Source organism: Athene cunicularia (assembly GCF_003259725.1).
Source record: "Athene cunicularia isolate RWA chromosome 1 unlocalized genomic scaffold, athCun1 chr1_part2, whole genome shotgun sequence".
Taxonomy (NCBI): domain Eukaryota; kingdom Metazoa; phylum Chordata; class Aves; order Strigiformes; family Strigidae; genus Athene; species Athene cunicularia.
The window spans coordinates 9,052,145-9,076,438 of record NW_020799092.1 but is presented as its reverse complement, the minus strand read 5'-3'; the positions used below and the strand labels follow the sequence as shown (position 1 = coordinate 9,076,438).

At 35.8% G+C, this 24,294-nt stretch overlaps 2 protein-coding genes across 3 annotated transcripts in view; one reads left to right on the top strand and one right to left on the bottom strand.

The window, feature by feature from the left end:
- PIK3C2G (phosphatidylinositol-4-phosphate 3-kinase catalytic subunit type 2 gamma) overlaps positions 1 to 1,086 on the top strand; it is a 216,591-nt gene extending 215,505 nt beyond the window's left edge. The window contains 1 exon segment of the mRNA XM_026863441.1: positions 959 to 1,086. Coding sequence (XP_026719242.1) covers positions 959 to 1,086 — 128 coding nt within the window.
- A 2,835-nt stretch (positions 1,087 to 3,921) lies between these two features.
- Positions 3,922 to 24,294, bottom strand: part of PLCZ1 (phospholipase C zeta 1) — a 53,351-nt gene continuing 32,978 nt past the window's right edge. For both annotated transcript variants that reach the window (XM_026867837.1, XM_026867838.1), the window contains exons 10-13: positions 11,925 to 12,097; positions 8,768 to 8,900; positions 7,147 to 7,296; positions 3,922 to 4,034 (exon numbers count right to left, since the gene is read on the bottom strand). In XM_026867837.1, coding sequence (XP_026723638.1) covers positions 3,952 to 4,034; positions 7,147 to 7,296; positions 8,768 to 8,900; positions 11,925 to 12,097 — 539 coding nt within the window. In that variant the 3' untranslated portion in view covers positions 3,922 to 3,951. The remainder of the gene's footprint in view (positions 4,035 to 7,146; positions 7,297 to 8,767; positions 8,901 to 11,924; positions 12,098 to 24,294) is intronic.

Below are 24,294 nucleotides of genomic sequence, written 5' to 3'. Positions count from 1 at the left end.
GCATATTTGAATATAATTAGTATCCAGAATAATTTGTAAAGTTATTTGTATTGAAAGAATAAAATTATACAGACAATTTTCAAAGGAAAATTATTATCTTTTTTATGATATGGGCTTCTTGGAGCTTTAACAGCTATGAAATTTTATGGAAGTCTTGGTTAGAAGAAAAATTGTGTTTGCTTTGTCTTGATCTTTTTTAATTCTGGTATGTAGAACAAATTTAATCACAACTATAGTACTGAGAAAAAATCTGAGGTATTGTGCATTGATGATACACCTTTATAAGATGTATCAGTGCAACATGAAGTTGCTTTAAGGCATTACTAAGGAACATGTAACAAATAATATACACAAGTTAAAGTTACAGCAAAACTCTTTTCCTGTTTTTTTTCCTGATTTTTGCAGGAGCAATACCATTTATCAAAGCGTCTACTATGGAAAGATATTTAAAAATTATAATAATCTACACTTTTACAGAATTACCTATCTTCTGTTTAGATGCTGCTGTCCATGATGAGTACCCTGCATGTGAATCTCGCTTCCAGAAAATCAACGGTATCATTTCTTAGAGGATCTGCTATTTTTTCATATTTGAGTTCAAAACTCTGCGTAAGTTAGAGTTTCAGTTTTCATAGGGAAAATTATGTATACCTATTTTTTTCTCAAGCTTTGCACAACTCAGGTTTCAAATATATTTACGAATGCTTGGTAATCAGATTTCATAAACCTGAACTGGCAGAATCTTTTAAACTACCGACAGAAAAGATTCTGCCAGCTTAGTGGATTTGGCTCATACTTAGTAGTTTATAACTTTGGAGGGCAGTTTAAAATAATTATTAAAGTTGTAATCATCATCCCAAATGTTGTATTGAAGTAAGTGTTTTGCCTGTCAAATAGATTCACAAATTTATATTTTTTTTCTGTTTCATTATATATTATTTCGGGTTGTTTATGACAGAGCTCAAAGGCTGTATACTGAAGCTTGTTGTGAAAAGCAAAAGAGCATTTATGGGAGGTAACATTCAGCTAAGCTGTGTCCGGTTAAATGAAGAAAAGTGGTATCCACTGGGAAACAGTGTAATTTAAATGCTGTCTCAGATAATTCAATTATTTATCTACTAATGTTTCTTTATCCCATTTCCCACAGTACTTTTTGTCTCAGATGCCCTTGAGAATATGCAGTCGTCTGCTGATCACATACCTTAACATTTCTAATCATAAGGCTATTGTCTTAAAATTGCTACCATCTTCCTGCAACAGATTCCTGTCAGTGTGAGTTTAAGAAATCACATGCTAAGAACTTGTAGCAGCATGCCGGTAATTCTTATGACAGCAATAAAGATTTTTGTTTTGTTCATAGTAAATAGTACTGTAGAAATACTGAATTCTGTACATGCTGAAGTGTGGGCCCTAATTCTTTGCCCATTAAGTCCACTGACTCTTGAAACAATGCTGATAATGATTTAATTTATCAGCATCTGGTATGACTCCACTGCATATGATGATTTCACCAGAGAACTGTGGGATGGTTCTCTGGGTGCCAATACATTTCAGATGTCTAGCAAATTTGATGTTAAAGCTTATATAACCACTACATTTAAAAAAAAATCTTTGCACTTTATATATTTTGTGCAGTGTATGTTGGTGTGCTATTTTAACTTTTGGTATAATGGGACATTCAAACCAGGATATTAATTTGTCAGTAAGAGATATCATTGTTTCTTTTATTCTGACATCCAAGAAGCAGATATAACTGGTCATTTGTGAGAAGAGAGGAGGAGGGAGAAGCTAATATTCACAAAGAAATAAAACATATTGAATGTGAGCTTTCAGTGTGGTATTTAAGATCATGCTATAAGGAATCTTTGTTCACCAGTCTTACCACATTGCATTCTCATGTTGCCTAAGGGAAACAATACCTTCATTGACCTCAGGGCTATAAAATGTGTGTATATATATATATATACATATTAAACAATGGATGTGAGTTTGAGTTCACTGAGGCTAATTATGGGCTCTGCTCTTCAAAGCATTTTTACCTAAATTGAGGAAGCACTTAAGCACATCTTTAAACATTTAGCATGTGAGTAGCCATAATAAACTGTCCATTATTGCCAGGCTCTTATACACACATAGTTGAACATGTATTACATCTCTCCAGGACCAAGGGCACATTTTAAAGGCACAGGAGACTTTTATTTGTTATCTGATCCGCTCTAAAATTTAGAATTATCATATACTGAATAGGTCTGAAATTTTCCTACCTGGTGGAAAAGTGGTCAACAGAAGAATAATAATGCCAGAATCAGTCTTCAGAATGCAATGTTGTACAAAGCTCCTGAAGTGGGACTAGGAGTGTTCTTTAGGAAACTAAACAAGTTAGAGTTTTTCTCAGCATCAAACCAATTGAATGTGTTACTTGGTCATTTTTTATCTGAGACCAGATACACCACATCACCTGGGGAAATTAAACTCCTCCTCAGTAAGGGGAGGTGGGGGCAACTCTGCTTGAATATTAATATCATTAGTATTCTTCAGGGCTGAAAAAAAGCTATAAAATATTTACTGTGTAAAAGGGATATTGGCTAGCATACAGATATGATCACTACAAAGATCACAGTCTAACATTTTAGATTATAGGCTCTCCTGGGTAAAGAACCAAGTGACTTGTCACAAGCACAGAAAACATATTGAAGTCAACTTACAATGTTATCAAGTTACCTGACCTTACAGATCAATATTGATTTAGATTCCTCTTAGTCTGTCTTGGTTTCCTTATTATAAATATAATGCAATTTTCTAATAGTGTTATTTCCTGTGACATTTTATAATAATTGTTTACCGCATGCCCTGATTTTCCATTTTAGAGCAACATTAAATAACATAGCATTAAAACAGCATTAAATAAAAAGAACATTAAAACGAAATATTACCAGAACTGTCTGCAAACATAAGCAATACTGTTTGTTATTAAAGAAAGAAACCTATCAATATAACGTCCCTTTTTGAAAACAAAATGAAAAAGCAGTGTTTGAATAACAAATCTGCAATTAACGAGGTAGATATAGTCCTGTGGAAGCTCAAAAATACTTCAGTTTTGTAAGGAAGATGGGAGAATTGTGTCTTATGGGAGAGATCTACACCAATAGCTATGTTAAGCAAGTAGTTGTCCCCAGAGTTCTTAAATCACAGAATCAACTCTTGCCTTTTCTAAAGCTCTTCTAGTCCACCTAAAAAGCATTGTGCTTGCTATTTCCTGAGTTGACAGTAAGATGTATCCTAAGCTCCCTGCTGCTTATGAGGAACATAGCCCTTTTCAAATCAGACCATGAATTATTTGTCTGTCTTGAGCAGCAGGAGGTTCAAGACTAAGCTAAGAACAGGCACCAATATTAGTATCTGACTTTTTAGCATTTTCAGAGGTGGGGGTTTTTTCTCAAAACTTTTTTTCTGGGTAGCAAAATTACAGTAGACATTAAAGAAGTATAGCCCAATCAGAAGCTGTGGTTATTATAAATTTAAAGGGTACATTGTATGTGTAATTTTTCTGGTTCCCTTGGAAAGATACAATGGTAAGATATTTTGTTCAATAAAAATGTCAATGTAATACGCTCAATTTTTCAGTCTCATTATAAATATCAGACTATTATTCTCACTCAGTAATTAATCATAATTTTGAAATTGGCTGCAAATGAAATTGCTAACTGACTTTTGAAAACATCCAAAAAAGTTCAGTCTTTATGAATTAATTCTAAATAATGGTAGGGCCAATGTCAGTAGCCATTCCTTATTCAAGATATCATTTATTCACACAAGAAGTCCCATTAACTTAATAAATAATTAAGAACATGCTACTCTGGAAATCAGACCACTGGGTTGGTGCAAGTCAAGTAATGTTGCTTTATTGAACAGGGTGTGATCCTCCAGAACAACTGCTACTGCAGAGTGTCATTAGTAGTACCAGACATGAACAAATAGCGATGCAGGTTCAAGGTTGTCACCATCTTTGGACAACAGGGGAACATTACAGTAACCTGTAAATATAATGACACATTATTAGTATATTAAGCACAAATGCAAAGATTATGATGGGAGTGTTTTTATGACCTACTACGCAAATAAGACATAAATTCATGATTCTCTAATTAACCGTTTCAAATAAACTGAAAGGATACATATCCCAAATCCCATTGCTACTGTTTTCTCCTCTACCTATACAGTATTTAAATTCTGGCATGTTTAGACACAGTGAAAAACTGCAGTATCTTTCAGGATGTGGTGTTTTTTCACACTGAAGGCTTTTAGTCCAATGATATTTAAACATGGGGAAAGCAGACTTTTTAACATCCAAAGCTGTTATGTGCTGCATGCATAGTTCTGATTGAAAATTAAATAACTTGTGAATCAATAGTGATAGTGCCTTGGACAAGAATGGTGTTGCAGCAATAATGCAGTCTAGCTGAAGCAGATAAAAAGTGTAGTGTAGTATCTTCTACCATGATATCTCAAGTCTGTTAAGGATCTCCTTTTACATATGAGTGATTTCCAGTATCAGAGATAAGGCATGCTGCAGAAACTACATGTTCATGTGGTTGTTGAAGCATTTGGAGAAGCTATAGTTCTCAACTTCAAACTTAATTAACTTACCTGCTTGGAAAACAAAACAATCCTCCTCCAAAACCCCAAAATTGTATTGCTTTATATGACTGTAAATGCCCATTAGTCCATAATAATAAACAATGTCACTCAATTGAGTAAAAAAAGGTTCTGTGTTTTACCTATGTGTATACAACTGCAGTAATTTAAGTATCTGTTATGATTAAGTATCTACGTTCAGAACGGCAGTTTTCAAAATCCTCCTTCTGGATGTGTGTGCAGTCTTTGGGTCCCTCATTTATTTGGGTTTGGGGTTTCCTGATTCTGTTATACATCATGAAAATTCACCTGGCTTCTAAAGTTCAGCTTCTGGGCAGCAGATATTGAAGCTGAGTCCAGGCAATATGCTTTTGAGATCAACTTTTAGAACACGCACACAGTATGTGGAAGACTTGGTTTATTTCCTATCCAAAGATACACTTCAAGGACTAAGACTCATTTCTAAAGACCTACCTACAGGATATTCTCCAAAGTGTCCTGTGAGAAATAAAACTTTATTTAAATTGTTCCAATTTGTATGAAATAATTAACTATTCATCGATCTGGTGATAATAGCAGTAATAACTGAGCTCCTGTTCTTTATTAATATTCTGCATGGCAGACTCACTAGGGCACAGACTGTAACCCAGCACCCTCTTCCTCTTGTCTTTAACCACCCAACTAGGGAATTATTATCACCTTCAGCCCCTCTGAGTATACCTGCTTAATCATTGTATGAAAAATCAAATACTGCTACAGATAGGCAGCAAGCATTTTTTCCCCAGTGTAATTTACAGCTGAGTTGGGAAAGCTGCTGGGGAAGGAAGGCAGTGAGGATATGTATTTGAATCCTTTCAAGAAAAAATGCAGGGGAGAGTGGCAATGGCACAACTTTGTCCCACTGCCTGTCAGAGAAAAAAAAAAAAAGATGTAAGCACTGCTCAGCTTTTAGAAGCAACTTGCCCTCAGAGACACCTCAGGGATATGAATCCTAGGGAAGGAAGAACAGTCTTGTAGCGCAGATTAAAGCAGTCAGAGCTGTGAAGAGTAAGTTTTAAATCCTAACTCACTCTTCAGCATGGTTTAGACAGTTCTTTCCTAAGAAATCTAGACTGTTGTGTCTCCCTCTGTAAAACACATTATTTTCCTTTTTCATTATTTAGGGAGCTTAGGTACCCAAAGCAAAACCATAGTTCCAGACCTGGAATCCAGAGGTCTCAATGTTAAGCATTGCAGTAAATTTTAAAATTATCTTTCAGTTCATTGTTTAGAAGACTCTAGGCATCTTGATGGCATCTTACATTTTTTTTTACATTAAGTGGGGGTTGGGGCAATTTGTTTGACTCTATATTTTTTGTATCTACACTAATTTCATAGCATTTTGAATTACTCCACTCAAAATCTTTTCTGTAGAATCTTCATGCTCTTTACTTTTTCAAAATCCCCACTTGTGACCAAAATTAATCATACAGGCACATTAGAGGCACACTGAAAAATTATACATTAAAAAAAAAACCAAATTGATGTTTTTACAAGAATATGTAAGCTTTAGTGTCTGCTGTTTAAATTTGTCTCAGACATCATGAGTTGGAAGGGCTTTTTTTTTTCATTATCCTGAAATATATAAATAAAAGGAAAGTGAAAGGTGATCAGTATAAAAATTTATGTTGGAGAAATGTAAGTGTGCTTTATGAGTAATGTCTTTGTTCTTCTGTAACTCCTCAACCTCAACTAAGAATCACAAACAGCTTTATGACCTAAGAACCTGGATAGAAAAAACATTAAAAATCCTGTTAAGCTTAATAAAAAAGGCACAATGTCCATTGACAGCTCCAACATTTTGCCTTCACATCTTCATTCACTAATAAAAGTTGGTTGGTTGTTTTGTCAGAAATAGCTTTGGAAATTCAATATAGTAAACGCCATTTTACATAAGCCTTTCTCCTTGGCCTACTGACTTCAATATCTGCTCTTTATGTACAGCCTATTAATCACATAAGATTCCACAAGCTGTATCGGTACAATAAAAGAAACACTACCAAGAAAAATACCATAAAAATTTTGCCTTATTTATATTCTTCATTCCTCACTCTGAAAAGTTGTGTATAGGTTAGCAGAGGGGTTTTTGGTTTGTTTTGATTTGGTTTATATTTGGTTTTCAGCCTAACAGAGTAGAAAGTGCACGAAACTGTTGCCTTTATACTAGTTCTGACTAATCTCTCTTTCTGTTTCCTGTTAGAATGAGTTGAAATACCATCTGAGCACTTTCTGCCTAGAATGGAATACTGCAGTAGAAATAATTAACCTTCATTAATATTTTTGATTTCTACACTGTGGATTTGCCTTCAGAGACTACAATGACTTAAAACACAGTTTTTCCCTATGGTTATACAATTCTCCTTTAGGAAATAAACATAATGCTGTACTCTATTAATACTACAGTAATGATAAAAGTCTGGAATATTGTAGACTTTTTTGAGCTCTTACAGGTGGCTCACAAAAAAACATTACCTTTACTCAGACTCAGCAGTGGTAAAGTGTATTGACCAAGGAATTCGTTTGCAACCAGTGATATCTCATCCTCCACACAGAAGCGTATCAATGCCAGTTCTGGAACTTGGATAGTAAAAGAGAAGACTTCATCCCATCTAGGGCTCAAAGCTAACAAAAAGAGAAAATACACAGTATCAAAAAAACATTTCATTTTTTCTACTTAGTATCTGAAATATTGTATCTGCTATTACTAGTCTGAACTGTTAAACATTCATTCTTTTCCCCTAGATTTCTGTGACCATTTAAATAAATTATGAGACTCACACTGACAGCAGTAATATATAGATCACATCTTTTGTATAGATTGTGGAGTTAAAACTGTCAGAGGGAAGGTCTCAGATCTCAGGAGCTAAATAAAATAAGGTAGTCAAGCAATCATTTGACTAGAAGTACTAAAAGAAGATATGGAACAGGAGATGGGTGCTTTGTCTTGAATGATGTTCATACAAAGACATAAGAAATTCAGGGACTGTTTTGAAACATGAACCATCTACAAAAAGGAAAAAAGAAAAATAGAAGACAGAGGCACAGAAGAAGGCAGATCACAGGGAACTTCTAGTCTGAGACATCAAGAAGATCTTATGACAAAGGTACATGAATGCTCCAAGACAACTACAGGAGTACACAGTTCACCTGTCAAGCAATTAAGGGAGTAGTTCTACTAACCTTCCTATGAGCTAAGTGATGAAATCACAGACATTTCTTCAGAAAAAAAAAAAATATCTTTACATTTACCAATTAATGTCCTGGGTTTGGATGGGATAGGTTTAATTTTCTTCATGTCATCCTGTATAGTGCTATGTTTTGGATTTGTGACCAAAACTGTGTTGATAACACACCAGTGTTTTAGCTGTTGATAAACACTTCTTGCACAGTGACAACGACTTCTCTCTTTCTCATGCCGCAACCCTCCACTCCCCATCCCATCGAGGAGGCTGGGGGAGCACAAGAAGTTGGGAGGAGACACAGCTGACCAGAGGTGTACCCCAAGCCACATAACATCATGCTCAGTATAGAAAGCTGGGTGAAAGAAGGAGGAAGGGAAGACTTTCGGAGCTACACTATCTGTTTTCCCAAGTAACCATAACACATGACAAAGCTTTTCCTGCTTTCCTGGAGATGGCTGAACACCTGCCTGCCAATGGGAAGTGGTGATCTATATTGTTCTGCTTGCATACACAATTTTTGCATTACCTACTAAACTGTCTTCATCTCAACCCAAGAGTTTTCTCACTTTTGCCCTTCTGACTCACTCCCCTGTCCCACCAGGGAGAGGGAGAAAACGGCTGTGTGGGGCTGAGCTGCCGTCCAGGATAAGCCACAACAGGGAGTAAAGATCATGCATTCCATCTTCCTTTAGGAGAGTCACTAACTAGGAGAGTTTGTGCTTCCTTAATCTACTAGTTTACAAAAATGGCACATAGCATGAACTTCTGCTACAGATTTTGTGTAAGAAGATCCTAGTCTAGAAAGAAATAATTGCAGTCTCTGTAAGTACATAATGACTTGGGATGAAAGAAATGGTAATTCCTTATAATTGTTCTTTCTTCGCAGTCAAGAGAATAGGACTGACACTCACCATTACTTTTTATAACGCTAGATTTTTTTCTTGTTTGATCTTCTGGCACACCATAAATTTCTATGTTCACTAACGGGTCAGCTTTGTTAGTCTTCGACAGGTTACTGGGTGGTAACTGATGACCACTGATAAGCTGGAAAATTAAAGTTGTAATGTGTTGAAATAACTGTAAGAATGAACTTTACATAATAGCCATATAGCAACCATAGAAGCAAAAATAGTTCCGTAAGAAACTACTATGAGAAGCACATATCAGCCATAAACTGTTATAAAAATACACATTAAACACAATGAAATTTAAAATATGGTGTTTCCCATTTAATTTAATTATTGGCTAATTTCTCAGAATTATAGAATCATAGAATGGTTTGAGTTAGAAGGAACTGTTAAAGATCATCTAGTCCAACACCCCCTGCAATGAGCAGGGACATCTTCAACTAGATCAGGTTGCTCAGAGCCCCGTCCAACCTGGTCTTGCATGTTTCCAGGGATGGGACATCAGCCACCTCTCTCAGCAACCTCTGGAGACAGGGTTTCACCTGTCACCATTCTCATTAAAAAAAAATGATATATATATATCATGCTTTGAAAAATAATTTTTAGATTTAAGTTTTTATTCAATAACTAGCCATAAAAATTATATTTGGTTACCATGTAAAATAATAATATTGGAGGAATCAGTCTCATTATTCTTGTATTTTCTGAGATCAAACTCATGAATTTCTGTTAAAGCTGTGTCTAGTGGACCAGCACTAACACCTATCATGACATCAGCATTGTGTTACAGGGTATGTAGCAGACTGCTTCATCTGTGTTCCTTCTCTTTCACAGTAACACATAAAAAATTTGCGTTTAGTAGGCTCCCTGATTTTTTTTTTTCCTTAATTTAGTTAGCTACCTGGAAATTTTACCTCAAACTGCCCTGTTATCTGGCACCCAGCCTACAAAAAGATTTACGAAAGTCACAACTTTGTCTGCTTTCTATCTAGGAGATAATTAGAGAGAATAACCATCTGTACAGTAATCTGCTTTTTAGAAAGAGATGTATGGAATGTATCAAGTGAGATAGATAAGCCTGCAAGCCTAGGTGAAGGATATGACACTTATGACCCAGATCTCAGGACTAAGCATCAAAACTCATGATACAGACCTCTATTTCTCCGTCAACCACCAAAAAAAAAAAAAAAATAAATAATCAAACCCCACATATTCCACATTTTGCTTAAGTATTTTCTGTAACACCTTGCTCCAAGAAAAGTTCTAGCCCAAGACATTGAAGAGTAGCGTAATAGCAAACACCGATGCTGTCCCCTGTCTTCCGAAAATGTCTTCACTAGAAAGTTTTGCAAGGTGCAAGCACTGATGGGCTGCCTGCTTAGAACTAGGAGAGGTCTTTGACATGCCCTGAATGATATGATGAGAATTCAGCCACATTGGCCAAGTCCTGCTTCCCACTCATACACCATTGCTAGACCCAGTCTAAGTCTCCCACAGGGTGGAAAAAGAGCAAAATCTTTTCAGCACACTATGACCCAAATCTATCAATCCAATTTTTGAGACCCAAGGTGAAGAAGACGTACAGAGAGAGTAGTAAATAACATGGCGGGCTCAGAAGTTTACACATAAAATAATTTGAATATTTGTATTTCTGCTTTAAAGGTTATATGCTTCTTGTTGATAGGAATTGTGGCACATTGGGTTACAAATTATATTGAATTCAGTAAAATCAGGCCCTGTGTGATTTTTGTGTTCATTTATGCTCCTCCATTCATTAACTCATTCACAGTCAATCTGAGATTTGACTCACAGATGTTTGCCCTCTGTTAAGTAATTTCTCCAGTCAAGTTAGTAACTCTTCTTTAGCAGAAACTGTTTTTTCTTTGACTCCTGCTCCTGACTCTTTTTGTCTTCAACCAGTTTCCTGTTTTTTGCTTCTGACTCTATGAATGGGGCTTTCTACACCCTACAGACTCTCAGCTTCTTTGTATCCCCCACTACCCAGCCTGTTGTCTCAGTCCATGTTCTCAGTCTAAAAAGCTGCCTTTCTCTTTTGCAACTTCTTCCTTCCCAATGTCAATTATTTTGTCTGTCTCCTGCATTACAATTGGGGATTTTTCCTCATCTTAATTAACTCCAGCTTTATATAAATACAAGTTAAAATAACTGAAGTATATGCATGGGTGCTGGAAATCATCCAGTAATGTCTATTCATAATTGGTATGCTCACTGTTAGGACACTAAAATGTTCTTGATTAGGTGCATACATTATGTAAGTATTTTATAATTATTATTAGCTAATGTTTTATCTCCAATATTTATTTCTCTGTAAGGATCAAAATAGCAATTATACGCTAATTTTATGCTAATTAAACATCATTTATGCAAGTAGTGTGCTGTGTATTCAGAAATAGCACTTTTTTGTTGGGAAAAGGTAGCTTTCTAAGTAGTGAACCATTATAAAACATCTACTTGACCTCAAAAAAAGGGGGGTTCTAACCAATTATTTTTAAATTACATGTATTTCTAATATTTTTAAGAAGTCAAATTTTAACTTGGGAGAAGTAGAAATTATTTAAAGTCTTATTGATTTATCCCCCTTTTGACATTTATATCATTTTAGGATGGTAGTCCTTTATGTATGCATAGGGAGGTAATGAAAATTAAAAGAAGCATAACGCTTCATATCGTACCTTTAAACAGTTCAATTTTTCAAATAGCATTATAGTAGCACATGTGGTATTACTAATATTTAAAGAAAATAGCACCAAAATTGCACATTCGATTTCTGACTTTTCAGAGTTCAGTCCCCACAACTGTAACTGACATGTCCCTTTGTCAGCTATACTTGTGACACAGTGCAAGTAATATTTACATTCCTGTTCAAAACACTGAAAAAATCTGTATTTTTACACACTTTTTAAACTTTTGAACACCTACATATTTTTAGAAAACATAAGTGAACTACAGATGGAAAACCATCCAAGCAGCAGGAGATACTATAGGAAAAATTTATCATGTTAAAAGAATTATATTAAACTTTGCAACAACCAGGAATGGGGGTAAAATAAGAAACGAATAATAGATAACAAATAAGTCTGAACTTCAGAACATTTCTTTTTAGATTTTATGGAACAAACCAACAATTAACTAAACTTACCCTTATTGACAGAGACATAGGTTTACTGTATCTACCAACACTGTGTGGGGTAAATGTTGAATCGTGATTTCTCAAGAATTCTGGTTTCAGAATATAGCCACAACCACCATTGTCTTGGAATTTTCCAACTTGCAATTCCATTTGTAGTCCCGGTGTCTGGAAGTTTAAGGCCACTATAAAATTAAATAAATATTGATTTTAATGGATTGGAGACCATTTTATAAAACAGCTCTCTGACAATAATAGTAAAAAAAAAAGCAAATGAGCTTAAAATATGTATGTCTTTCAACTCATATGTAAGATCCTGTTATTCTTAAATGCAGCAGTATTCAATAATGAATGATTCATGCACAAAAGAAGTGCACTGTTTACAACTACACCATGTTTTAAGAGTTACCCTATAGATCTTTTGGACACTGCGGTGTGTTGTGCATTTTCCCTTTTCTACCTAAATTAGATCTTGGACAATATGAAATTAGACATATTTTTTCTCCATAAGGACTAAATTCTCATACTATTTTCTCTACAGCAGAAAGATGCTGCATGCTGAACCTGCTTACAAAGTTCCAGTGCAGAAAGCAAAAGCATAGGATTGTAGCTAACCTTAGTTATGGTGCAGAATACATCACAAAAGCATGTCACCCAGAAGATCAAGAAGATTTAGAATATTTCATTAGAGGATTTAACTCTAAGAGTTAGAATATTCAGTGCAAATACATCTAAGTTTATAGAAATATAAGCAATTTTAGAAGTATTCTTAAATACATCTGAGCAAACTCTTCAAGCTTAATCCTCCAGTACTGGTGTTTGTTAGCATACACCTGACAGATTATCCTTTCCTTGGCAGCTCAAAACATTTTTGGTTTTCTGCAGCAGCAATAATAACACACTTGTCATCAACAGGATATTGTAAATCATGAGATAAAGCCAACATTAAAATAGACCTGTTTAATTAAATTTTCCCCTATTCCAGTATATTGGAGCTTCCTCTCACATTCAAAACAGAAAATGCACAAGCCAAATCAGCGCAGTGATAACATGACACATGTTAAATAGAAAACAATAAAAAGTCATTTACTTAATGGCTTGGTAGGAAAAAAAAATAAGACTTTATGCAGTACAAGTGACTCCTCATAATAATTCAGGAAGAGGACCTTATTACATATTCCTATGAGATAACATAAATGTATTGAATGAATATTTGGCAGAACTCAGATATCCTTATCTCATGTGAAAAATGCAAGAAATATGGATATGCTTCAGTGCAAAAATTAGTTGTTTCTTCACTGATTTGATGATCCTTTTAAAAAATTCTGTGGTAAATGACACAAATAGGAACAGATCTGTAGAGTGAAACAGCTGGTACTATGGACCTAATGTTTGCACTACACATGTTTTTGGTGGGGTTATTTCAGAAGACCTCTAAGCCTGGTCCCATGACGTCAATACCAATTAATGGCTGGAATACATCAAGTGCTTCCAGAGTGCACCCTCTATTTCATCTGAAAGGAATCCCATCTATATTAGCTAAAATTGCTCTGCAACATGAACTAATGTTCAGAAAGTAGGAAGAATTGGGAACCTCGCCTAAAAAATCCCCAAACAACAACAACAAAAAACTAAAACCAACAACAACAAAACACAGCACACGCTCCTGCTTTGAACTAAATGTTAACATAAATGCCAGCATAGATTCTGTGTCAAGGAATATGCAAAGGAACTTTAAGCTTGTTTTATCTTTGACATCAGAAATCAAACTTCAGAATTTTTTTCCCCATTGCACACCATTACCTTTTTTAAAGAGCGTAAGTATTCTCTTGATAGTTTTAGTAACGGTTCACAATTTGTTTTGTATGACTCAACGCATCATCCAGAAACAGACCCAAATGTGGTGCTATATGACCCTTCTTGTATATTATTAATACATTGATTCAAGCACTGCAATGAATGCTACAGAGCTGCAACCCTGAGACCCCTTGAAGCCTAGGTCCTGGAATGGTCTACAGATAACTCACGATCTTTCAGTCCGTAGGTAATTCCTATACCATACTTTCAGAATATGTGGTTTTAAAAGTGTAACTAAAATTAGGCAAATCAAACAGTCATAGCTTCAAATAGCAGCTTCCACATGATGAAACAAATTACATGATTGCACATAATGAGACTGTTGCTAAATTTGCCAAGCTTCATAGGCTACTAAGCAGGAAAATATGAATTAACAACAGAAACAAGCAAAGGAGAATACTTTACATTTTATCATATTAGGAAAATTACATTTGCAACACAAGTGAAGGGCAGTGTTATTATGGTTGATATCTTTAAACATCAACATGGTATTGTTGCTTAATTACATTTTACCTTAGAATAAGTTAAAAACACACAACAGTAGTTTTAATTCACCTTACTGATTTCCTCCTATTGCAAGTTATAGCCCAATTAAGGTAAGTGAATATGAAATGTTATATTATATTCTCTGAGATGCATACCTCTACTGCAACTGTTTACAAGGTTCATAGCTGCTTGGGGCCTCTTAGGGCAATGTTTTATGGTATATTGTTATGCAGTTTTTCTTTTTAATTAGATGCAGTTATAACCCTTATGCTTCTTGAGAAAAGACAAAAGTTCATAAATTAAACCTATGTTTTCCATTGTCTAGCAGTATGGTCTTAGCAACACCTTTCTGCAAGGAAGACTGAATTTCTACACAATGTTTCATTTTAGTTTTGCTGAATTCAACAACAGAATTGTCAATAACATGCTTTGTACTGTTCTTTTATGAAACAGTAGAAATTTAATGCATGTATGAAGAGAACTTTAAACTGATGGTTCCTTTTGCAAAGAAGTCTAAATATGCTTACTATGAAATGATCTTAACTTACTATGCTTACTATGAAACATAATCTTAACGTATGGTTTTCATGGAAAAGTACAGGCACCTGATGTTTAGCTCCATGTAAGCTAAAACTTTCTCCTCAGTCCTTCCATCAGGCACCAAAAGCCTTTTAACACTGGCATCTGAAATGGATCCAAGTTGTCCTGGAACCATGAGACCAAATCTCCCTAGATCAGAGTATTTAATATACAAGTCTTCTTGCAAAGTGCCACTGCTGCCATGGCTGTACCTGTTGCTCCCAGCTGTAAATAACTTGATATTGCAAATGAAAGTTAAGAAATAATCTAGCTCCAAAAAGATGAAATAATCCATAATGCACAGAGGAATACAAACGGTATATTTCATCCAAAACCTCATCCAAAAGTCAGTCCCACAGTTAATTGCAGAACTAACCACAATCTAAGAATTCAAATACAGTACCTTCCATAATCAATTCAAGGCAAAATTGATTTTTAGACAGAAGGCAAAAGCTTTTGAAAACCAAAGGGAGCACTGGGGTTCTTAGATTTCAAAGTGACTGTGATATGCAGGCAGTCGAGGAAAACTGCATGTCTTTTGTCTGTGATGCTGCCTCTCACTATTTCTATTGGGACTTACAAATCCTCATTTTTAATTTTTTATTCTTCACTTCCTAGTTCAATTACCTATATTATGACCCTAAGGTTTAATATATTTTCGGCATTTAAAAGGGAAGATTTGAAAATGGATAAGCACATATTTTTCACCAGTTTTCCTTAAAACAAGTCACTTAATTACATTTTATGCCATTTAAAATCCATCTCAAAATGTCTGAATTTTATGCAATCTCCAAAACTATCATATGCAAAAATCACTCAGTGCCAATGTTCCTATCCCCGTGATTTATTTCACACATTTTAGTCTGAAGAGATATAATACATCACACTTCCAATCCTTTGATCACTCTTGTTGCCATCCTCTCAGCTCTTTCCAGTTGTCTATGTCCTTAAAATGGACAGCTCACAATGAATGCAATGCATCTTCTGTGTCTTAGATATCCAGAATTTGAACAGAATTCCACATAGACTGGGAAACACTATGAAAACAGGACCATATCCTAATGATCTGGTGTATTTTGTCATTGGTTATGAGATGATCTATGTGACTGGATTTGAAGACACTGCATTCATTCCACATTAGCACTCCCAGCTGGGTATTAGCTGTCTATCCTTTCGTCTCACATGCAGGTCACATCTGCATCCAAATTAACCCACCACTGCCCAAATTTACAGAAATATTTTCAGAAGTCCTTACATGACTGGGTAGTCCACATTACTTTTTTCAAAGGTACGTAGGTGGCTTTTAAAAAACTTCATCCACAGTCTGAATAAAGGGCATGTTTTCTGATTATGAGTTGACTCAAAATGTGGATGAAAAGGAAGGGTATTCAGTCATTAGATTACACTGAAACCAAATGGAGACATCTGAAGGAAGGACAAACTGTAACATGATGACAAATTGTCACCTGTTACATATATCACGAGGCAAGCATTCATTTAATAGAAGCAGCATACATAGCAGGAGGATCTGTTATCAGTAGTAAATAAATATGATAATACCTTTATCATCTGAATGATTAATATAACACTAACTTCTAAGCCCTGTGGAAACATTAACTATCACAATACCTGCAAGTACAAATAATATTTCCCTTTCAGTATATTGAAAATATTATTCAATCTACTATCCTGTCTGATGGAGTTTGCATAAGAGAAATCCAATGAATACCGTAGTGCCCTGTAAATTCTTCTCACTAACAGCAGATGTAAGGAAGATAATGTGTTCTCTCACCAAGTGGTCAGAACATGTAATCTGGAAAAACGGTAGAACATGGTGGTTTTTAAATACCTTTTTCATCTGGGTCTATTTGAGAAACTTGGAAAGAATCGCAGAATAATTAAGACTCTCTGCCAAATTACAACCACCTCCTTGGGTGGCTCTGAGCCTGATCATTACTTGGTGTTCTGGTCCTGTTTTGACATGTGACTCTAATACCCACTAGCATCTCTGGGTGCTTGTTAATTTGGGCTTGTCCAAAGTCTTTTAAGTATCCTTAGCATCCCCCTTGCCTTGGAGTTTATTATATATTTATGCAGCTTTAGCTTGTTTGCCAAGCCAGTGAAGAGGTGAGATCTCATCCAAACTTTATGAATAAGGACTTACATCTACTGGGGGGGGGATGGACACCAAAAAAAAAAACCCACACCCCACTGTTTTACAACACACAGCAGACTTAATGGGTTAGTATAAATTCTGGCATACTGTCTCACATCTGTTTCTGACCAAAAATTTTGGTCAAATTGTATGTATTCTTTTCTTCTTACAAAATAAAATGGGTCTTTAGCTATTCAGACTCCAAATTTTATTAAGCTTAATAATTATTTCTGGCTCTGCTTATCACTGATGCATTTTGAAATGAATGCTTTTATTCTACAGAAACCTAATTTGTGAACGACTTAGAACATGAGGTATTCTGCTGTACTAAGAGGGACTACTGAGAGCTGTTTGCTCAGCATGTTCAGTCAGTCTGTCCTTATTGCCTTTGGGCCAATTCAATACTGTTTCTCTAAAGACACTGTCATTAGAAATGTTAAGCGTGCATTCATTCTAATGTTCATAATTGCTGACATTGTTCCTATTTAATTGCAAGTAGCTCTACTGGAAAAATGATGTCAGGTGATTAAAAATCATTGCCCAAATATTTCTACAACTAGTTTAAATTAGGGACCCTCTCTTGTGAGATTTTCATGGAGAAAGTATCTAAAACCTTTCTGATAAACTATCAAATGTAAAATCTAAATAGATTTTTGCTGCTTATTTAATGCATTGGTGTGAAAGTTATACTTCAGTGTAGGTCTGAGCATCTTTTGGTTGTCACGTCACTTATTTCACACCTGAAACAGATCCTTTTCCAAAATATTTTTTTTAAAATTGTTTGCCTTGTGCTTACTGGCAGAACAGTGTGTATTAACAGATTCTTCTTACTGTTTTAGTTTGGGTCTCTAACAGACTTAGGGCAAGGTCAGCAAGGAGTTCAGAGACAATTGTGTCCCTGCAATTTTTTCTGTCTTTCTTTAAAATTGACTAGATTTCTAATAAATTTAGTATTCTATTAGTTGTCTGCAGTTGTGGGTTTAGTGAAGATAGCTGAAAAAGTTAATGATAAAATTTGTGTTTCTTTACTTTTAAGTGAAATTCCAGTAACTATTAAACACACCAAAAAAGAAGCTACCTAAAAAGAAGGAGGTTCCAGAGTAGCCTAAGACCTTTGTCATAGACCTGGCAGTTGGAGACATTCCTGCATGAGAAACATGAAACGTTTATTCAAAACACCTCCCACCTCTTGGAGCTATTCCAAAGAAAAGGTGAATGTATTTTGTTAGATTCATATATCAGGGTGATATTGTCCCACCTAAGTTGAAGATGTCTACACACGAGTCAGCTGTCCCACTACAGCTAGCGAGGATCAATGAAGTTGAAGGGATAATGTAACCAAAAATGGGTCTATAAGTATGAGATTTGGATTATGCAATTCTAGTCCCTTTGGGCTGGGGTCTTACAGGAGCAAACAGAAGTAAAGCAACACTTTTGTGGGGCTCCATAAACCATGATGGCCATGGGGCCTATTACAGCTGTGGATTTTTTTTTCCAACTACACAACTTCATTAATAATAAACACTCTTCTTTGTTACATCTTAGTATTTCCACAACACACTATTCAACAGTATTTAGTAAGATTTACATTAGTTGTGCAAGATCTAACTTTCACTTCATAAAGATGAATTTTTTGACTGTTAAAATCATACTAGGAAGACAGTAATAATAAGGTATTGACCCCTGTGCCTTTTCTGCAGCTGATCTATGACTGGTCCTGTCCTTCAACCGTCAACAAAAGGGAGTGGTCAACCAAGAGACACTTTTCTATGTCTTCTTATTTCATTCTTCCAGGGCATTGCTTGGCTTGGAAGCTAGCAGGAAATCTTTCCTGTCTTATTATAGCACATTCTCCATGAGTCAGTTGTGGAATAAGGCCACAACAAGCCCAAACAAAGAGTCAGCTCTAGACTGGAAGGATAGCTGTACAGAACAACCTGGGCATGTTTTTGCAATCGGGTCTATGATGTGTCAGATTTATCCCCTGCCTTTGAGCAGAAGAGGTATTTTAGTCTGGGGCAAAATCTGGAGTCCATTTGCAAAGATAGACAAAGCTCTGTTTAATGGCTGGAGACTAAATATTGGGCTTTTAGATGCAGAATGAACAAAGATGAAATGCTGTGATGCATCTGTCTTTTCTATGTCATAGGTAATATTTAGTTAAGTCATCTGCAAGGTTTTAAGGATCACAATGTTAGATAAAGAGTGCTCACTTAATATCTATCTGAAATAATGTATACTGTGAAGAGCTCTGAGGTATTCTAATAACCTAACTGGACATAAAAATAAAAATATTAAAGGATGTCACTTCACAAACTTAATTAGAAATTCAAGCAACAATTCAAAGCTATAATGAATATTCCCAGTTTGTTTCAGGTGTCACATTAGCTGTTAAAAAAAAGCCATGTTATAGAAAATGCTTGCTTTGCATTTTTGCTGTTATAAAAAATCTTCCAGTAAAAATAACCAAGAGTATAAAATTATCATGCTGAAAATCTAATTAAATCTATAAGAAAAAGTAGTATTTCACCACCTTTTAATAGAAGAGCCTGTCTTTTCCTTTAAATTCAATTTCATTTTTTCATAAATTCCTTTACTAAATTTGACACTCCATCACATATTCCAAAAAGTATAGTGTTAAGTAAAATTGTAAGAATATCTAAATTTCCCATGACCAAACACAATGTTTATTTAGGAAAACAAAAAAAAAAAAATCAGTCCTGTTGTATCCAGTTTTGCCATTTGTTCAGCAAGAACGGTAAACACAGTTTCACAGAAAACGTACAACTGAAAATGATTGTATTTTTACATTACGAAATATTTGTTTACTTTACAAATTAATTTAAAGTAAATTATTGATCCTGTGCTCTCTATTTCTTAATGATGCTTTCCAAGGTCTGCCTCATATTTAAGTTCTCACTCACTTAGAACCCAAGGTCAGACTTGATGGTCATTTTAAGTTGCACTGTTGAGGTATACCAAGATCTCAATAAGTGGGTTTCTTTTCCCTAGGCAGCTTCAGAGATTAAAACCAGAACTTTTCATCACTCATCTTTATGCATTTTTTTGGGCATGTTATTTTACACAAGATTTAGCCACAAAACAAATGTGACAAGATTGCCAAGCTGCATTTCAATGTCACAGGCCAAAACAAAACCTACAGTAAGAAAAGATCCATCATACAAATAGTGGAAATTTCACAATAGCATATAAATTTTTATGAGTGTTCCAGAAAACATAAGCTCTATATAGCCTTTCTAAAGCAAAATTCTGTACCTGCTATATACCATGTCTTGCTCATACAACTTATGACACGTTTTTGTCATTCCTGTAAATTGTTTTGATAGATGGATAATGTTTTCTACTGCATGTAAAGGATGTATGCAAAAGGGTATTTAAGTCTTCCTATTTTTATTTTCACTGAGGTTTGGGGGGTTTTTGCTCCGTTTTTCTCAGTGAAAATAATACAAGTGATATCTGTTTATTTAAATAACTGTCCTGAATGTTCTTTCTCTGCATAAATATTTACATTACATTTTATTTACTAAATAAAAAGGAAATATTGATAAGCCAAACTAATTCTTTCCCATGCCACACTGCAGTTGTATGCAGGAGGCATACTAATTTTCCCAGACTATAAAAAGTTGTTGTAGGTATTTTTCTCCATAAGACCTCTTTTTCACAAAACCTATTCTGTTCTTACGAGTCTCAATTTTCAGAGAAGGTATTTTTCTCTGTAAGACCTCTTTGTTCACAAAACCTATCCTGTTCTTACAAGCCTGTTTTCAGAGAATGGACACTGAGTGCACAGGGATATCCAAAAGTGATTTTGTGAAAGCTCAGTACATTTTACTGTGGGTTTTAACTTGCCTTCCTCTGGAAATTAGATTTACACAATTACATAATTCTCATTCTCAGCCTCAACAAATCTTGAGCCTGTAAGACCATTTCATCCTGCTTTAGCTGAGTGCCAGGCTGCTCCAAGTTAATATGTTTTAACCAAGTTAGAGAAAATTGCCGGCAAGGTACAGAAGAGAATACTGTTTTGGATCTGTCACTAAGGGAAGTGCACGAATAACTCTATTATCATTTACATAATGCAGAGGCCTGGCAGAGAGTATTATATGTAGGTTTGAACTTACATTTTATTTGCCCAGGCAGAACTGCCATGAATGTTAGAGGAAGTTAAAGGTAGGTGAGGATATGCTAGAAGGTGTAGGGAGGGTGAAAGGATCTGAGAAAGGAGAAATCTGAGAAGCCCATGAACAGTTTTAGGGAAGTGGTAGAAGGGATCTGGTTTGCAGAGTGCAATGGCAGTGAGACAGGGAGGGTACGTGGGCTATATGGACACAAGACAGACACAAAAACTAAGAAATCTGTGTTAAATCAGTGGGATGACATCAGCAGAAGATTCACTGAGTGGAGCTTTGGGAGTTGCATTGTGAAGCTCAGTTATATTTCTGCCAGTTATCAAAAACAGATTAGGGAATCAAGAATAGATCTGACATGGCTTGGAAGTAATATATCTTGAGAAATGCTTATAATCAGCCTATTCCCATGAGAAAAATAGTTCTTTAAATGAAGATGCAAATGAAGTGACCAAGAGTGATGACCTATCCACTTCCTGCATATTTTTAATTCTTCCAGGAAGGGGCCCAAGGCCTCTATACGGAAAAAAAATCATGTTTTGTATACTAATGTTTAGAATGACTTTTCAAAGTATACTCTGAGTCAACAGTCAATATATTCATTCTGAAAGATGTCAACCCTGTTTGAGATCTAACAAACGGATATTTTTTGCAGAGATCAGTGTGGAGATTTACAGGCTAGAAAGAAAACTAGAAAAACTACAGTATGATAAGCCTGAGAGATTAATTCAGTTTTAAATTAAGAACCTCTAGCTAGTGCTTCCTCTAAGCATGAAACAAGTTTACTAGTTTTTAATAGCAATATAGACAGCATCCAAAGAGTACACCACCCCAGGTAAATAACCCAGCAATAGCATGACATCAAACTAAGTGAGGATCAATCATGACAACAGAATATTTCAAATTACATGGTAATGGAGAGATACTTCAAGCAATAGCCTAGCCAAAGTCCAAATCTGTACTATAAATATGCATTTTTAATTACACAGACACAAACAAAATTTATACTAACTAGTGATTTTTTTTACCCTAGTATAGTTGTAAAACTATATGTCAATATAACAGTCAGGATGAGAAACAGAATTTTTAACAATGAGACAATTTTGAGGGGGTCTAAGAACATTTCAGTTCTTTCACAGAACAGCCAGCACTAGGGGCCAAATCCATATGCTCTCCCTAGTTTCCCATTGTTTACTGCATTGACTCAACTGATAGCATGGCATAGCTCTGGGTGTGGGGACATCAAGTGATAAAAAAATTTAGGCTTGGGCATGTCCTCCACCATTTGTGGTAAGGACCGCAGATGTGGGAACAATGATATCTCTCAGGGAAAGCTAACGCATGATGTTCCTTCTAAGTTCTATGAGTACAGGATAGTAGCTGTGGATACATTAGGGGGTTAAACAACAGATAATATGAATGTGCATCATTGGTCAGAAATAGCACACTGAGAAGGTGTTTTGCCAATTATTAGGCATAGCATAAAGGACACAGCCAGCATAAAGATGAACCAATAACCAAATTGTACTTGATAGAAAAGGGTCAGTACATGGGTGAGCACTGGGGGTACAAACAAGTCAGTCAGATTATACATAATTGACATCAATCCCACTGATCCCAACAAAGACACCACACAATCAAACAACGGGTGGAATAAATGGTGAAATGCAGCTTCCCACAGAAGGGACAGGAGACAACCCAATCAACAAGCCAAATACATGAGACCAAGGAAGCCACATACTGAATCTCTACACAGCTCACACTTACAAAAGCCAGACCTGACTGGAGCCCAGTCCCAGGGAGGCAGGAGGTCCTTCCCCAACAGGAAACTCTGCAAAGTGCATCCACCCCACAGACAGACACTGCCCCTTCCTGCAAGGGGTCCCAGCTTTTATTCCCAAGTGGGACACCTGACCTTTGCTTACTTCATTCGGGACACCTGGGGCTCATTTACCTAATGGCTCTCCCTGCAAGGCCGGCACCACCCTGGAGGGAAGCTTAGAGGTAACTCACCCCCTCTTTGTGAAGGGCTGTGGGAATCACCCTTATGTCAACCTGTGGGGCTTGGGGTTGAAACTCCAGCATTTCAAAAGGTAACTTGAAACACAAGATATTTGGGAGCTGAGAAAGGAAACAAGTGAAAAAAAGCAGCCTGGAGCAAGGGTGAACAGAAATTTCAGGGCCCTACAGGCAATGTGAAATCTGCGCCCATCTCTGCATGTGTATTGTAATATAACAAGGTGAGACCATACGTTTCATCTCTCAAAACTGGGATCCTACAGCAAGCTGCCCTGCTCACCCCACAATTTCCCTTAGGTGGCCTTGCTATACAGTAAGAATAATAGAGAGAATTTATATGTGGATGCAAAAAATATTGTTCTCTACCTAAGGCTGAAGAATGTGTAGCAAACAAACGTAGAAAAAGATTCTGTAACTGAGAATCTTTTAAACTGATGAATAAAAAGATGAAAGCAAGGCTCTGTCTAAAGCCATTAAAAGCAGAAAGTGTTTACAGGTGAGAGGTTTTTCAAACCTGAATACAGAAGTCATGCTTATTTTTAACAATTTCAAATTAAAAATTAACTTGAAATGTGGAAAACCAGAAATTATTGTTTCATTGCTCAAGGAACTAATATGCTTTGTACTGGAAATTAAGTTGTTAACCTATGTTGCATATGTGCAGCCAGTGGAGACTCCCAACAGTGACCAGCTGTACCTGCATATTCTATTGACCAGGAGTATTTGCGTGCTTCTTTGCAGTAGCATGTGATAATCTGGGAATTCTTGGCACCAGTATTAATTGTGTGCCCACATCTCCTGCATCTGTGCCACTCCAGTCACACAAAACCATTGAAAACGCACAGATCCTTCAGAGGATTCCACTGCTGTATAAAAACTCCTAAATCACAGATATATATATATGCTTCCATCACCTCGACTAAGTCAATGATACAGGGCAACCTCAGGAAAAAGTAAGTCCAATTGTATTCCAAGAATTCACAACTTTAGTTAAATAGGCAGCTGCTTCTATTCCCTTGCAAACTACAAGTAACTATAAAGAGTGCTAGACCTCAGCTGAAAACTATTTTAAAAAGAATAAGAAAGAGAATAAAGAGAAAAAAGAAAAAAAAAAAAAAAAAGGGGGGGGGGGGGGGGG